The 13,771-nt window shown below is 38.2% G+C and overlaps 1 protein-coding gene across 3 annotated transcripts in view; it reads right to left on the bottom strand.

Annotated features, from left to right (window-relative positions):
* The window catches only part of PHKA2 (phosphorylase kinase regulatory subunit alpha 2), a 128,479-nt gene extending 115,277 nt beyond the window's left edge, over positions 1 to 13,202 (bottom strand). For 2 of the 3 annotated variants that reach the window (XM_031958910.1, XM_031958911.1), the window contains exon 1: positions 13,052 to 13,202. In XM_031958910.1, the coding sequence (XP_031814770.1) occupies positions 13,052 to 13,129 (78 nt within the window). In that variant the 5' untranslated portion in view covers positions 13,130 to 13,202. Of the gene's footprint in view, positions 1 to 6,349; positions 6,374 to 13,051 lie in introns of those variants that run through there. The other variant, XM_031958912.1, reaches the window with a different exon arrangement.
* Between the last annotated feature and the right edge of the window lie 569 nt (positions 13,203 to 13,771).

Raw genomic sequence — 13,771 nt, 5'->3', positions numbered from 1 at the left:
GTTAGCCTATAGCAGAGTGGTCTCTATAACCTCTCTAGCCACATAGATCACCCCCGCCCCTGGTCTGCTCAGGACGCCAGTCTCTCACTACCTGTGCTAGTCCGTTCCTGGCCCCTCAGGACAAACCTTTCCTGGGATCTTCCAGATTGACTTCAGCAGGTAAGTTGTATGCTTCTGATCTTCATGAATTTAAGCAGTAAAGAGCTATTTCTGAGGCTGGATAAAATAGTTGGTTATGAGGGGAATGAGAGGAGCTTAGAAAGTCGTGTGTGCCTTCTCCGCCATCTTGGCTCCGCCTGAGCAAAAAATTGAGAAGGACCTTAACGATTGACAGCTTTTATATGGACAGAGAGCAGACTCTAAACCCTGAGGAGACTAAAACAGACTGTCTCCAGGTGAATCCCCACAGGAGGCGATCATCTGTTCCTCAGCACAGATGAATCTCATAGAAGAAATTAAAAAGGTTCTCACAAGAGAGCTAGAAGAAAAATGGGAAAAGGAGAGGGAGGCTTGGCAAGAGAGTCTGGAGAAGTCATCCCACCACTTAAAAACAGAATGGATAAAGAAATCAAATCCTTGAAAAATAGGATTAGTGAACTGGAAACAGAAAATAGCTCTCTAAAAAATAAAATTGGTGAAATGGAAAAAAAATTCCATATAACAAAACAACATAATTGGACAATTAGAAAAAGATATTAAAAAAGTGAGTGAAGAAAACACTTCATTGAAAATAAGAATAGAACAAATGGAATTCAATGACTACAGGAGACAACAAGAATCAGTCAAGCAAAACCAAAAAAATCAAACAATGGAGAAAAATGTGAAATACCTTCTTGGGAAAACAACAGACCTGGAAAATAGGTCTAGGAGAGACAATGAGAATAATTGACCCCCAGAAAATATGATGGAAAAAAGCTGACACTATTTTCCAGGAAATTATCAAAGAGAACTGCCCACAAGTCATAGAAACAGAGGGAAATAGACATTGAAAGAATTATCTACACTACTGAAAGGGATCCCAAATCAAACACCAAGAAATATAGTGGCCAAAATGCCAGAACCCTCAAACAAAGGAAAAATACCCAAGAGCTAAAAACCAATTCAAATAGGGAGCCAAATAAGGATCACCCAGGACCCGTGAAAGATCCAATTAAAAGACCAAAGAGCCTGAGTATGATATTGGCAAGGAACTTAAAAAACAAAAATAACTTACCAGCCAGAATGAGCACTTTTCCAGGAAGAAGAATTATTCAACAAATAAGCTAATTTCACCTATTTTTGATGAAAAAACCAGAACTTAAAAAAAGTTTGATCTACAAATATAGAACTCAAGAGAAACCTAAAAAGGTAAAAGAAATTTAACTACATTTCTGCTATAAAGATGTATAAAGAATACATATATACCTTGTTCTAGAAACTAGAGGTGGAAAAGACATTGTACCAGAAAAAGGGTAAAGTAGGGGTACTACATTTCACGGAAGAGGCAAAGGAAACCTATTATATCTGAGAGAAAGAATGGAGGGGATGAATATAGTGGGTATCTTACTGTCATCAAAATTGGCTCAAGAGAAAAAATTGTAGACATATTCAATTTATGGTGAAACTTCTCCCACCTTATTGAAAAGGAGAAGGGAAAAGAAAAGGAAGGAATAAGTACAGAAGGGAAAGGAAACTGTGAGAGAAAGGAATAAGATAGGGGAGGAACTTAAGGCAGGGAGGAGGGATACTAAAAAGGGAGGGCTGTGAGAAAAGAGGCCACAAGTTTAATATGAAAAGGGGGGAAGGGGTGGAAGGGGGAAAAAGGGGGCAAAAAGGGTTAAAAGATGGCAAATAAACAGAATTGGTAATTTTAACAAAATTGAAAGGAAACTCCCCCATAAAGAGGAAGCAAAATGGATTAAAAGCCAGAACCTTTAAAATATGTTGTTTTACAGGAACCACACCTGAAGCAGGGAGATACATGAAGGAAAGATAAAAGCTTGGAGCAAAATCTACTATGCTTCAGGTGAACAAAAGAGGGTATTCCTGATCTCAGATCAAGCAAAGAAAATTGATCTAATTAAAAGAGATAAGGAAGGGACCATATCTTTCAAAGGGATAGATAATGAAGCAAATCAATAAAAATATATGTACCAAGGGGGTAGCATCTAAATTCTTAAAGAGAAATTAAGACAGCTGAAGAAGAAATAGACAGAAAACTATAATAGTGGAGATCTCAACCTTGGCCTCAGAATTAGATAAACAAATCACAAAATAAATAAAAAGAAGTCAAAGAGGTAAATAGAATTAGAAAAGTTGGATATGATAGATCTCTGAGAAAACAAATGGAGACAGAAAGGGAGTACACTTTCTTTTTAGCATTATGGAACCTATATAAACATAGACCATGATTAGGACATAAAAAACCTCAAACCAAATGCAAAGGCAGAAAAAATAAATGCATCCTTTCAGACCAACCAATAAAAATTAATTAACAAAAAAAGCCAGGGAAAGTAGAGCAAAAATAATTGAAACTAAATAACTATACTAAAGAATGATTGGGTAAAACAGCAAATCATAGACATAATTAATAACTTCACCCAAGAAAACAACAATAATGAGACATCATACCAAAATGTGTGAGATGTAGCCAAAGCGGTAATAAGGAGAAATTTCATATCTCTAGAGGCTATTCGTAAAATAGAGAAAGAGAAGGTCAACAATTCTTGCAATAAAAAATGCTAGAAAAGGAACAAATTAAAACCCCAGTCAAACACTAAACTTGAAATTTAAAAATAAAAGGAGAATCAATAAAAAAAGTTAAAAAAAAAACTATTGAATTAATTAATAAAACTAAGAGTTGGTTCATGAAAAAACCAATAAAATAGACAAACTCTTAGTAAATCTGATTTAAAAAAGGAAAGAGGAAAATCAAATTGTTAGTCTTAATAATGAAAAGGGAAAACTCGCCACTAACGAAGAGTAAATTAGAGCAATACTTAAGAATTACTTTGCCCAACTTTTATGGCAATAAATTCGACAACTTAAATGAAATGGAAAAATACCTTCAAAAATATAGCTTACACATATTAACAGAGGAAGAAGTAAATATCCTAAACAGTCCCATCTTAGGAAAAGAAATAGAACAAGCTATTAACCAACTAGGGAGTTGTTAGTTGTTAGTTGTTAGTTCTTAAGGAAGAAAAAATCCCCAGGACCAGATGGATTTACATGTGAATTCTACCAAACATTTAAAGAACAATTAACTCCAATGGTATATAAACTATTTGAAAATAGGATTGAAGAAGTCCTACCAAACTCCTTTATGACAAGACATGGTAATTGATACCAAATCAGGTAGGTGAAAACAGAAAAGAAAATTATAACAATCTCTAATGAATATCGATCAAAATCTTAAATAAAATATTTAATCTATCTACCAAAGGAAAGTGGAATTATAAGGGAGAAAATTAAAAAACTTTCCAACAAATAAAGTCAGATTAAATAACTGGAAAATATTATGCCCTGGATAGGTCGATTTAATATAATAAAGAAAAATATTCCTAAACTAATCTATTTTATTTAGTGCTATGTCAATCAGACTGCCAAGAAAATATTTTAATGATCTAGAAGAAATAACAACAAAATTCATATGGAATAATAAAAGGTTGAGAATCTCAAGGAAATTAATGAAAAAAAAAATCAAATGAAGGTGGCCTAGCTGTACCTGACCTAAAACTATATTATAAACCAGCAGTCACCAAAACCATTTGGTATTGACTAAGAAATAGATTAGTTGATCAGTGGAACAGGTTAGGTTCACAAGACAGAAAAGTCAACTATAGCAATCTAGTGTTTGACAAAACCAAAGATCCTAACCCTTTTTGGGATAAGAATTCATTATTTGACAAAACTGCTGGGATAACTGGAAATTAGTATGGCAGAAATTAGGCATGGATCCACACTTAACACCATATACCAAGATAAGATCAAAATGGGTCCAGGATTCGGGCATAAAGAACAAGATTATAAATAAATTGGAGGAACATCTCTCAGACCTGTGGAGGAGGAAGAAATTTGGGACCAAAGATGAACTAGAGACCATTATTGATCACAAGATAGAAAATTTTGATTACATCAAATTAAAAGCTTTTTAAAAAATAAAATTAATGCAAACAAGATTAGAAGGGAAGCAACAAACTGGGAAAACATCTTCACAGTTAAAAGGTTCTGATAAAGGCCTCATTTCCAAAATATATAGAGAATTGATTCTAATTTATAAAAAACCAAGCCATTCTCCAAATGATAAATGGTCAAAGGATATGAACAGACAATTTTCAGATGATGAAATTGAAACTATTACCACCATTGAAAGAGGTTCCAAATCACTATTAATTAGAGAAATGCAAATTAAGACAACTTGAGATACTTCTACCCCGTCAATTGGCTAAGATGACAGGAAAAAATGACAATGTTGAGGGGATGCGAAAATCATATACTTTGGGTAGTTGTGAACAATCCAACCGTTTGCAAGAGCAACAGAATTATGCCCAAAAAGTTATCAAACTGTGCATATTCCTTTGACCCAGCAGTGCTACTACTGGGCTTATACCCCAAGGAGATACTAAGGATGGTTTCAGAGAGGCCTGGAGAGACTTATATGAACTGATGCTAAGTGAAATGAGCAGAACCAGGAGATCATTATATACTTCAACAATGCTCATTTCACTTAGCATCAGTTCATGTAAGTCTCTCCAAGCCTCTCTGTATTCATTCTGCTGGTCATTTCTTATAGAACAATAATTATATTCCATAACATTCATATACCACAATTTACCCAACCATTCTCCAACTGATGGGCATCCATTGATTTTCCAGTTTCTAGCCACTACAAACAGGGCTGCCACAAACATTTTGGTGCATACAGGTCCCTTTCCTTTCTTTAGTATCTCTTTGGGGTATAAGCCCAGTAATAGCACTGCTGGATCAAAGGGCATGCACAGTTTGATAACTTTTTGGGCATAATTCCAGATTGCTCTCCAGAACGGTTGGATTCGTTCACAACTCCACCAACAATGCATCAATGTCCCAGTTTTTCTGCATCCTCTCCAACATTCATCATTATTTTTTTCCTGTCATCTTAACCAATCTGACAAGTGCAACACCCATTCCTATTAAGAACACTCGAGAATACAGGAATAAATGGACTTTTCCTATTAAAAAGACATTGGAGTTAATTTAATCTTAGCATTATTTTGGGCCAGAACTTGAAACAAGATACCAAGTGGAACTGATTGAACAATGCTTGTGTTCACACGTTTAGAGAGCTCAAGTATCTAAGCACTCAATGGAGTTCACAGGAGAATTCAGGGCTGGCTTAGTCTGAATTCACACCTCCTTTGAAATTCTTAGGACCAGAGAGCACTCTGGGAGATAACCCAGAATCCCTCTCCCTCGAGAAGGAGGAGTTAACCTTTGGGAGATGATATATATGGAGGAAGCTCTTGGAGCGAAAGAGAATTTTCTCTGGAACATCAACAGGGCTCTGAGACAGAACACTCTGGAAGAAAAGACTACGTGCCACACACTGGAGATTGAGAAGCCACAAGTCAGAGCTGACTGGAGGCTGAAGAAAGCAGAGGCAGAAGCCAAGGACAAGCTGCAAGATCTCTTGGAGCCAGGCAGAGAGATAGGCCTCAACTAACCGGGTTAATTTGAAAAGAGAAATAAAAGTTTGTACTTTTACCAGCTGGCTGCGATTATTGGAATAATTATTTATTTCAACTGAGACTAAGGCTGCCCTCCAGGAAAACCTCACCAAAATTCCATTTAAAATAAACATCGCTCTATTTTTGTTCATCTGCATTTTTTATTTCTTTCACAGGTTAATTATACATTATTTCAAAGTCCAATTCTTCTTGTATAGCAAAATAACTGTATGAATACGCATACATATATTGTATTTAACATATTTAACATGTATTGGTCTACCTGCCATCTAGGGCAGAGGTGGGAGGAGGGGAAAAATTGGAACAAAATTTGCAATTGTCAGTGCTGAAAAATTACCCATGCATACATCTTATAAATAAAAAGCTATAATAATAAAAAATAAAATAGCCATCGATAGTATAAAATATTTGTGAATCTATCTGCCAAGGGAAAGTCAGGAAATATATGAGCAAAAGTACAAAATACTTTCTACACAACTAAAGTCAGATGTAAACAATTGGAAAAATAATCAAATGCTCTTGGATAAGTGTTATGAGCCAGGACTTGAAAAAAGGTGTTAAGTCATTAGAGTTGATAGAAACAATGCTTAGGTAATTGGTTCACACATTAGAGCTTATACCTTTGAGAGTGCACACATTACCTCATACATCAGAGTTCACAAGTTCAGGAGATTCACAAGTCAGAAGCCCACAATCCCACTCTCAGAGGAGGAGTCCACCTTTGCATTCACACCTTTAAGAGATCATATATAAGAAGCTCTCAGTCTCAGCGAGAGTCAGCTGAAGATACTGAGAGCTACAAGTCAGTGAAGATTCAGTTGAAGAGATTGAAAGCCAGAAGTCAGTCAGTTGAAGGGACTGAAAAGCCAGGAATCAGAGTTGAGCCGGAGACTGAAGCTGGGAGAGGCAAAAGACTAGCAATGAGAGCTCTCAGAAGCAAACAAAGCTAACTGGGCTATTTTGAAAGAGACAATAAAGAACTACTTTAACATCTGGCTGCATTTGGAATGATTATTACTTGGAACTGAAACTAAGACTGCCTCCAGAAGCCTCTCCAAGAAATCTGCTTCCAGAGAACCATCAAATTCTAAAAAAGAAGAGAACACCACAAATAACTGGAGTGAATATAATAAAGATGACAATACTATCTAAACTATTTATTTAGTGCTATACCAATCAAATTCCCAAGAAACTATTTCACTGACCCAGAAATAAGAACACAAAATTCATCTGCAAAAACAAAAGGCAATAATTTCAAGGGAACTAATAGGGAAAAAAAATCAAATACAGGTGGCCTAGCTGTACCAGATCTAAAACTGTATTTTAAAGCAGCAGTTATCAAAACTATATGGTATTGGCTAAGAAATAGACTAGTTAGTTGATCAGTGGAATAGGTTAGGTTCACGGGACAAAATAGTTAATAACTATAGCAATCTAGTGTTTGACAAACCCAAAGACCCCAGCTTTTGGGATAAGAATTTACTATTTGACAAAAACTGCTGGGAAAATTGGAAACTAGTATAGCAGAAATGAGGCATTGACCCACACTTAACACCAGATACCAAGATAAGGTCAAAATGGGTTCATGATCTAGAACTAGAGATCATTATTGATCACAAAATAGATAATTTTGATTACATTAAGTTAAAAAATTTTGTACAAACAAAACTAATGCAGACAAGATTAGAAGGGAAGCAATAAACTGGGAAAACATTTTTATATTCAAAGGTTCTGATAAAGACCTCATTTCCAAAATATATAGAGAACTGACTCAAATTTATAAGAAATCAAGCCATTCTCCAATTGATAAATGGTCAAAGGATATAAACAGACAATTTTCAGATGAAGAAATTGAAACTTTCTAGTCATATGAAAAGGTGCCTCCAAATCACTATTGATCAGAGGAATCCAAATTAAGATTACTTGGATGTGGTGTTCTCTTCTTTTTTATAATATGATCTTTCTCTCTGGGAGCAGGTTTTTTGGGGAGATTTCTGGAGGCAGCCTTAGTTTCAGCTCAAAGTAATAATCACTTCAAATGCAGCCAGGAGTTAAAATCCAGTCCTTTATTATGTCCTTCAAAGTCTTGAGCTTCAGCCCCTAGCTCCCTCGGAATGTCTCCAGCCAGCACAAAGGTGAAATATGGAATGAATCTGTCTCCTCCTCTGAGAGTGGGGTTCTGTCTCTGGCCCTGAGAGCTTCTTGCTTATATGCTGTACACTGAGTACACACCAATCATTATATCACTGGGAAACCATTATTTGTTGTAGGATTAAATCAATTCTAAACTAGATTTAAACATTGTCTCCTCAATTCCACTTAGTACCTTGTTTCAAGTTCTGGCCTATAACATCTCCTTGTAGGATGAACCATGCTAAATTAGATAATTATTGTCTCTATCAATTCCAATGACTTAACACTTTGTAAGGATTTCAACATCTCCCGCTTTCTTTTGATTTAGAACATAAGGTGGTCATGACCTCCCTGACTTCTTAAGGAGGTGAGAATCCCAAAAAGAAGGTGATCATGCCTTCCCTGACCGCTCAAAAAAGAAGTGAAAACACCATAAAAAGAAGGTGGTCACATCCTGCCTGATATCTCAGGAAGGGAGATGAAAACACCAAAGGAAATGGGAAATCAAATCAGATTAGCACGTTTCTAAAGAGGCTCACTTAAAATAGGTATACATAAATCCATTAATATGGGAGGTATTACACATAATGACATAAGCACATAGCAATATAACACAGGCTAGTAGTAATGTAACAAATAACATGAATCAACATGAGAATTTATACATGTCCATAAGTCCTAGAAATAGTCCAAAAGAGTCCATTGTCCATAGTTCATGTGCCAGGAATCCAATAATTCCTGCAAGCATTGAAGTACTGCAATAGTCTCATCAACAATTTTTCATCTCAAGGAATACAATGATTCCTGCTGGCTTTCAAGAATTGAAACAGTTCTCATCTTGTTTTAGGGAATCCAATGATTCCTGAAGATTTTAAAGTCCTTTTAATAGTCTCATTGTCAGCCATGCTCTTTCAGTGTCAGATGTTTCTTAAATTTTCTCCTTTGTTTTGTGGTTTTTCTCTTTTTTCTGTTTCTCTCTGATGGACAAGGCGAATACGGCTCATTGGCACCCATCTGATTCCTTCTCCATCTGTAGAAATACAAGCAAACCCTCTCTCCTAGGCAGTTAACCTATCTAATTCCCTTCTATTTACCACTTTTGGGATTTCTCCTCATAATCTGGCAATTACATTGGAACTGTTTGCACTGGACACTGCCTTTTTGGGTTAAAAGGCCTGTATTCTCCCCAACTGTAATTTCTTTCTGCCATGTGAATTCTTTTAGGCTGATTGATCACATCAGAGTCCTGAATTTCTAAAGACTCTCTGGTTGTGACGTCAGCTGCCATCATGTCACACCTGCCTTTTGATTAATACTTAGGAGCTGGGCCCTGCCTCTCACTTCTCTGGGTCAATCTACATTACGAGGCCCAAGTGAAAGCCTCGGTTACATTTTGGACATGGGGTTTTGGGTTTTCTCTCACCCTGTCTTCTCATTCTATCTCCATATCTACAATGAGCTCTCATATGTTCAACTTTTCCACACTGAAAACATCGACGAGTTTCTCTAGAAGTCCCTTGCCAAGAGGGACCCTGTCTTTCCATGTTCATCATAGTTTGGGTATAATAAGCATTTGTGCCCACTGTGGCATAGCGTCTTATGATCTCCTCTAAAGGAGCATCTTTGTCTAGTCCCCATATGATTCTTTTGCAAACCTCATTGGCATTTTCCTTAGCCAGATGTCTAGTCATTATTTCTGTGGCAGCATTATCTCCAATGGTTCTTATTACAGCTGTTTGCCAACATCCTACAAAATCTGCAAAAGGTTCATTGGGACCTTGCTCTATTTTTGTGAAAGCTTTACTTCTATCTTTCTGTCCAAGGAGGTAACTCCAAACTTTTATTGCACCCTTAGAAATTTGCTCATACACTGTTATGGGATAATAAATCTGTTCTGAATTCTCTGCATGCTGACCTTCACCATCTAATTGGTCAAAAGCAACTTGTCCAATAGCTCCTGTTTGCCTATTGCGTTGGGCTTGAATCCTACATAATTCCTGAAACTCTGAAAGCCACAACAAATTTTGTCCCGGTTCTAAGCATGTTCTTGCTATGGATTTCCAATCATTTGGGGTTAAGATTTCATAAGACAAATTATCTAGCAACATCTTCACATAAGATGATGTAGCCCCATAAAGAGTACAACCCTTTTTCAAATCTTTAATTTTTTCCAAATTAAAAGGAGTGTATTTTCTCTCCTTTTGACCTGAAGAGTCAAGCTTTTCAATCACAGGATATGCATTTATAAAATCAGATATATCTTCTCCTTCATTTTTTGCCTTAATTAATACCTGTTCTAATCTTGTCACAGGCTCCTTAATAGGTGGTTCTGGTTGCATTACTGCCTCTTCCCCTCCTCTTCCCTCCATCCATGAAGGATTAATTGAGGGGGGAGGGTCATGAGATGTGGAATTATCTAATTTCTCCTACTGTGAAGTATCACAGTCAAAATTGTACTTAACTCCATTCTTATCTGATTCTTCCTCATTTTCACCTAGTTTAGTTAGCACCTCCCCTTCCTGCTCTTTCTTCTTTTTCTTCATTCTAACACTTATATAATTTCTTATAGCCAGTTGTATTAATTGTATGTATTAAGTGTGTCTTTGGAAATTGAGTCAGGTCCATTTTTATTGCAGAATTGATAAAGATCCTCTTCTACTAATTTCCACTCCATTGAGTTTGGATTAGAATTGTAGTATTCACTTAGTTGCTCTCCTACTAATTTCCACTCATTTGGATCCAATTCTTTTCTGTAGAGAACCAAGGACAAGGACATATGTGCTTTACAATTCCTAAAAGTTCAGTGATCTGCTCCAAAATTATAATCAAACCTTGCCTTTCCATAACCTTGACAATGCTCTCTAAACATTTGCCTTGAACCGAAACAGAAGGCTGTTTTCTAAACATCTGTCCTATCTTAGCTGAAATTCTACTTTAACTTTTTTAAACAAAATTTCTTTGTTGTACTCATCCTAATTTCTGGGTTGAGGAGACTTTTCCACTGGATTCAGGATCAGAGGCTTTTCCACTGAAATCAGGATCCTGTCAGTCCCACATTTGGATGCCAAAATGTAGTGTTCTCTTCTTTTTTGTAATATGATCATTCTCTCTGGGGGCAAGTTTCTTGGGGAGGTTTCTGGAGGCAGCCTTAGTTTCAGCTTAAAGTAATAAACACTTCAAACGTAGCCAGGAGTTAAAATCTAGTCCTTTATTGTGTCCTTCAAAATCTTGAGCTTCAGCCCCTAGCTCCCTCCGAATGTCTCCAGCCAGCACAAAAGGGAGAATATGGAATGAATCTATCTCTGCCTCTGAGAGTGGGCTTCTGTCTCTGGCCCTGAGAGCTTCTTGCTTATAATCCTGTACACCGAGTACACATCAATCATTATATCACTGGGAAACCATTATTTGTTGTAGGATTAAATCAATTCTAAACTAGATTTAAACATTGTCTCTTCAATTCCACTTAGTACCTTGTTTCCAGTTCTGGCCCATAACATCTCCATGTAGGGTCAGATCAATCATACTGAACCATGATAAATTAGATAATTATTGTCTATATAAATTTTAATGACTTAACACTTTGTAAAGTTTCCAACACTTAGATATTTAGATACATAGGTAAGATATTACTATACACCTCTCAGATTGGTTAAGATGACAGGAAAAGATAATGACGAATGTTAGAAGGGATGTGGGAAAACTAGGACACTAATACAATGTTGGTGGAAGTGTGAACATCTAATCATTCTGGAGAGCAGTTTGGAACTATGCTCAAAAAGTTATCAAACTGTGCATACCCTTTGAGCCAAGTGTTACCACTGGGCTTATATCCCAAAGAGACCTTAAAGGAGGGAAAGGGACCCACATGTGCAAAAATGTTTGTGGCAGCCCTTTTTCATAGTGGCTAGAAAATGGAAAGCGAATGGATGCCCATCATTGGAGAATGACTGAGTAAATTGTGGTATATTAATGTTATGGAATATACTGTACAGTAATGTACTGTAAGAAATGAACAGGATGATTTCAGAGAGGCCTGGATAGACTTACAAGAACTTATGCTAAGTGAAATGAGCAGAACCAGGAGATCATTATACATGACAACAACAATACTATATGAGGATCAATTCTGATGGACCAGGCTATCTTCAACAATGAGAAGACCAAAATCAGTTCCAGTTAATCAGTCCCTGAAAGAACACTGGGAAATGAGTGTGGACCACAACAGAGCATTTCCATTCTTTCTGTTATTGCTTGCTTGTATTTTTGTTTTTCTTTTCAGGTTATTTTTACCTTCTTTCTCAATCTGATTTTTCTTGTGCAGCAAGATTACTGTATAAATATGTATACATATATTGTATTTAACATTTAACATGTATGGGACTACCTGCCATCTAGGGGAGGGGGTTGGGGGAAGGAAGGGAAAATTTGGAACAGAAGGTTTTGCAAGGGTCAATGTTGGAAAAACTACCTATGCATATGTTTTGTACATAAAAAGATATAATAATGATTTTAAAAAATCAAATGAGACCCCTTGGCGAAAAACTAAAGAAAAAAATCAAGAATGAGAAAACAGAACTGAATATGAAACAGATAGAAGAGGGGGAAGGGGAAGAAAAGGGGAAAAGGGGACAGAGAGAAACCCAAAGGAAGAGGCACAGATGGAAACGCAGGTGGGGAACGACGCGCAAAGGAAAGGAGGAGAGGAAAAGGGAGACAGGAGCAGGGAAGGTGAGAAGGAAATAGAGCAAGGGAGACAAAAGCGGGGAAGGGGTGAGGCAGAACCGCTATCTACTGAGCTGGAAGAACTCTTGCACCCCCATGACGGAACCCCAGGAGTTCTTCATGACAGGTTAGTGTCACATAACAGGCCTCTCGGTCAGTCGCTAGCCCCCGACCCCGGAGGGCGCAATCACTTCCGGGCAGGCGTAGGGGTACCTCCAGCCCAGGCTGGGCCGTTTCCCAATGTCCCGGGGGGAGAGGGGCAAACGCTGCCCCCGGAGGTCGCGGAGCCGCTGCGCCACAGGGAGGCCCGCGGGCCTGAGCGGGAACTCGGGGGGCCCATTCCAGTGCCAGCCCAGGCCAGCGCGATACTAGGCCCCCCGGCTCCTTCCCGACCTCAGCGGTGCGGCCCTCTACGCCGGGGCCGGGAAGCTGCAGCAGCGAGGCAGGGCGTGAGGGTGGGGGCGGAACGGGGCGGGCTCTGCACCCACCTGATAACACAGAATCGTCTGCTGGACCAGCCGGGCGTAGCCGTCCAAACGGACTCCCGAGTTGCTCCGGCTCCTCATCTCTACAACCGTCCCCCCAGCCCCGGCCCTCCGGCTAGGAGCACACGGAAGCGCAGGCGCGCAGGCGCGAGAGGGGAGAGGGAGGGAGGGCTTGCGCTCCGGGAGCCCTCCCTTCCTCTGCCCCCTCCCTTTCTTTCCTATACTAGTGGTTCCAGAACAACGAGCTCCCGTAACTATGGGCCATGGGTAATTTTTTTTTTGTTTTTTTTTATTCCTTTATAGCTAGGCAGATGCTGGTGGAGCAAGCTGTTATTATCTTGCTCGGTTATGTTCTACAAAACCCTTTCCTTTTGGGAGCTCATTCGCACTTCAGCAAAGTCTGTAAGTTGTCATCAACCCCATTTTACAGTTGGGGAAACTGAGGGCGAGAGAATCAGACATTCAGTTTATGCCAGAACAGAGATTTTAATTCGGAGGTATTACTGACTCCAAAATCTGGAGCTCTGCCCCCCTGCGCTACCTATCATAAAGGAAGGGGTCTGGATTGGTTTTGGTGTTTGTTTTGTAATGTCAAACAGTTTGGACGGGGCCGATGTGAAAACTGGTTTTGTTTCAGTATTACAGAAGTTTTTTTTTTTTTTTTTCTTGGTAGGAAAAAAAAAATATGGTTAATTTAACATAAATTGTTTATTTTTTTAAATG

Source organism: Sarcophilus harrisii, chromosome 3 (genome assembly GCF_902635505.1).
Source record: "Sarcophilus harrisii chromosome 3, mSarHar1.11, whole genome shotgun sequence".
Taxonomy (NCBI): Eukaryota; Metazoa; Chordata; class Mammalia; order Dasyuromorphia; family Dasyuridae; genus Sarcophilus; species Sarcophilus harrisii.
This window is presented reverse-complemented; position numbering and strand designations above follow the sequence as displayed.